At 29.8% G+C, this 2,449-nt stretch overlaps 2 protein-coding genes across 2 annotated transcripts; one reads left to right on the top strand and one right to left on the bottom strand.

Annotated features, from left to right (window-relative positions):
• The first annotated feature begins 732 nt into the window (after positions 1 to 732).
• On the top strand, positions 733 to 1,758 carry Chro.80319 (hypothetical protein). Its single annotated transcript, XM_660091.1, has 1 exon — positions 733 to 1,758. The coding sequence occupies one exon, from the start codon at positions 733 to 735 to the stop codon at positions 1,756 to 1,758; it is 1,026 nt and encodes a 341-aa protein (XP_665183.1).
• A 46-nt stretch (positions 1,759 to 1,804) lies between these two features.
• Chro.80318 (SET-domain protein) lies at positions 1,805 to 2,434 on the bottom strand. Its single annotated transcript, XM_660090.1, has 1 exon — positions 1,805 to 2,434. One exon carries the CDS (start codon positions 2,432 to 2,434, stop codon positions 1,805 to 1,807), a length of 630 nt encoding a protein of 209 aa, XP_665182.1.
• Between the last annotated feature and the right edge of the window lie 15 nt (positions 2,435 to 2,449).

Raw genomic sequence — 2,449 nt, 5'->3', positions numbered from 1 at the left:
TATATCCATACTATTCGTTTTTGTGGGGGTAATGCATGCTAATGCGCTTCCGCTTTCATGCACATTTATCTGAGTGGATTCAAAATCAAGAAATTTTTGTTGTCTTAATAAGTTTTTACAATTCGGATCCAAATTTATTTGATTTGCTCTACTTTTAATTTCTCCAACACATTCAGAAGAATTGGAAGAGCAACATTTAAATTCGCAGTTTTGTATTAAACATTCCTTAGAAACTATTAAAAAAGACTCACTTTCAACAATATCAAATTCTTCAACTATATGGAATCCTGAGTATTCGTCATAAACAACTCTCGTAAACTCTTCAAAATTATCCCTTGAAAAGGATCCAACTTTTAGTCGAACTAACCTTATTCCATTTCTAATTAATTCAAAAATCACGTTCATCCACTTTCTTCTCGAAATAAAAAGCCATTTCAATCAGTAGAAATCATTTCAAGGATTAATAAAGCATCTAAGAATTAATTCGGTGCATATATAAAAGCTCTCTATTTTTTCTATGTAAATTTATTATTGGCATTATTGACAATAATTTTCATGTGGACAAATCTGGAATTAGTGTAGAGTTATATGTCTATTAAAATTAGAAGGCCATTTAATCCACTTAAAAGGTCATTATCAAAAAAAAATCAAAGGATTTGACAAACAAAATTAGAGAAAACCCTTTACGTTTCCTGTAATTATCTATTGTGGGATAATACAAGTAGATTTAAAATGTCCTGTTCGAACAATGATAAAACTTATCAAGAGGACGATTATTTGATAATATTACACAAAGATGAATGTAGCAATGATAGAGAATTTGAAGAGGCTATAAAACTAAACTTGGGTGGTTACTATTATATATATCAAAGAACTGAATTTATTGATGATTCAGAAAATTATCATCGATTTCCTTCACAAATTTTATTGAAAAGGATTAATTTACTTAAAACTTATATTAAAACATCCAACTTGAATATACCATTAAACTTCAATCGGCTTAAAGAAATGATAAATGAATTTTTATCTTTGGACGTCGACTTTCTTCAGAAAATAGGTTCAATTAATAAAGAAATAGAGAATTTGAAAATTTGTATAACTTCAAACTTCGAAAATAATATTAAAAAGTTTAGTTCTAACATAGAGTATAAGAAAAAAATCCAAAAGTCAATCGACTTTATTTATTGGTTATTGAAAAAAAAAACAGACTTTTATTGTTCTGAAAGTGAAACTGAAGAATTTTTTAATTTAAATAAGATTAAGAGTGAGTCCAAAGTCAATGACGGATTTAAAGGTTCATCTCAAATAGAATCTGAAGTTAGCTTTGAGCAAAAGATCCATGATATCAGCAGCGATAACAAGATTATTGAATTAGCTGCATCTAAAAAGACTCAAGATTATCAAGGCAACACTAGCCCGGATAAAGAAATGAATCACTTCAATCTAAACGATAATTCTTCCCTAAGATCAGCAATCGAAAGTGAACAAATTATGAATGGAACTGAAAATGACTCCAGTGACAATAGCAATACAGATGATGTTGACTCAGATATTTCTCAGAAGTCTGAACCAATTATCAATAAAAATAGAATGCATAAACTATACAGAAGAGCAGGAACGGTTATTAATGGAAATAATTCATCTATTATTTCAGACACAAAACTTGATAAAGACAAATATTTGAAGTTAATTGAAAGCTACAAAGGACTCACAAAATCTACTGAAATCAAAGAAAATATTAGTGCAAACCAAACCTAATTCTGAATACTTGAGAAAATCTATGAGAAATAAATATTTTCCATATTTAGTTCATCCTTCCAAGGCAATTGCTTGCACCGCAATGGCATATAATTTTCTCTGAAGCCTCCTCAACATTGAACTGATAGTCATAAGTAATCTCTTCATCCTTATTAATTGTTTTTTTGGAGAATATTACAATATGCTTGTTTTGTGAATCAATACTTATAACTTTACAAATTGAATTCGGATCACAGCAATGATTCATAAATCTGGCATGATTTCCAATATTAGTCGCATCGATTACGCTGGATTCATCTAGCCTAAACATATAGCATGACCCATCCCGATTTCCGTTTGACTTATAAAGACTTTCTCTTTTATCTGCAACGCTATTACGTATTAGTTCGCCAACATATTCAATAATTGGCTCGCCTGTTTTAATCAGTTCTTTTGCAAAGAGCCCAAATCCATGAATACTTGATTTCTTGATATTTAATCGTTTATCATAAGGAAGTAAGTCTAAATATCTATATAACTTTGTAGGTCCCATATCCTCCAGCTGAATCTTATTTCTTTTAGATGACTCTTGGAGACTTTGGTGAATAGAATTCATCGATTCCACGTTATCAGGATCTTTATTATTGCCTGCATGTATGATATTAAATAAATCCTCGTTTATTCTGCCTCCTTTCATTTCATTTCTTCCAAG

This window comes from Cryptosporidium hominis (genome assembly GCF_000006425.1).
Source record: "Cryptosporidium hominis TU502 chromosome 8 CHRO018117, whole genome shotgun sequence".
NCBI classification, from domain to species: domain Eukaryota; phylum Apicomplexa; class Conoidasida; order Eucoccidiorida; family Cryptosporidiidae; genus Cryptosporidium; species Cryptosporidium hominis.
Note: the sequence above shows the minus strand (reverse complement) of the source record. Positions and strands in the feature narration are given on the sequence as shown.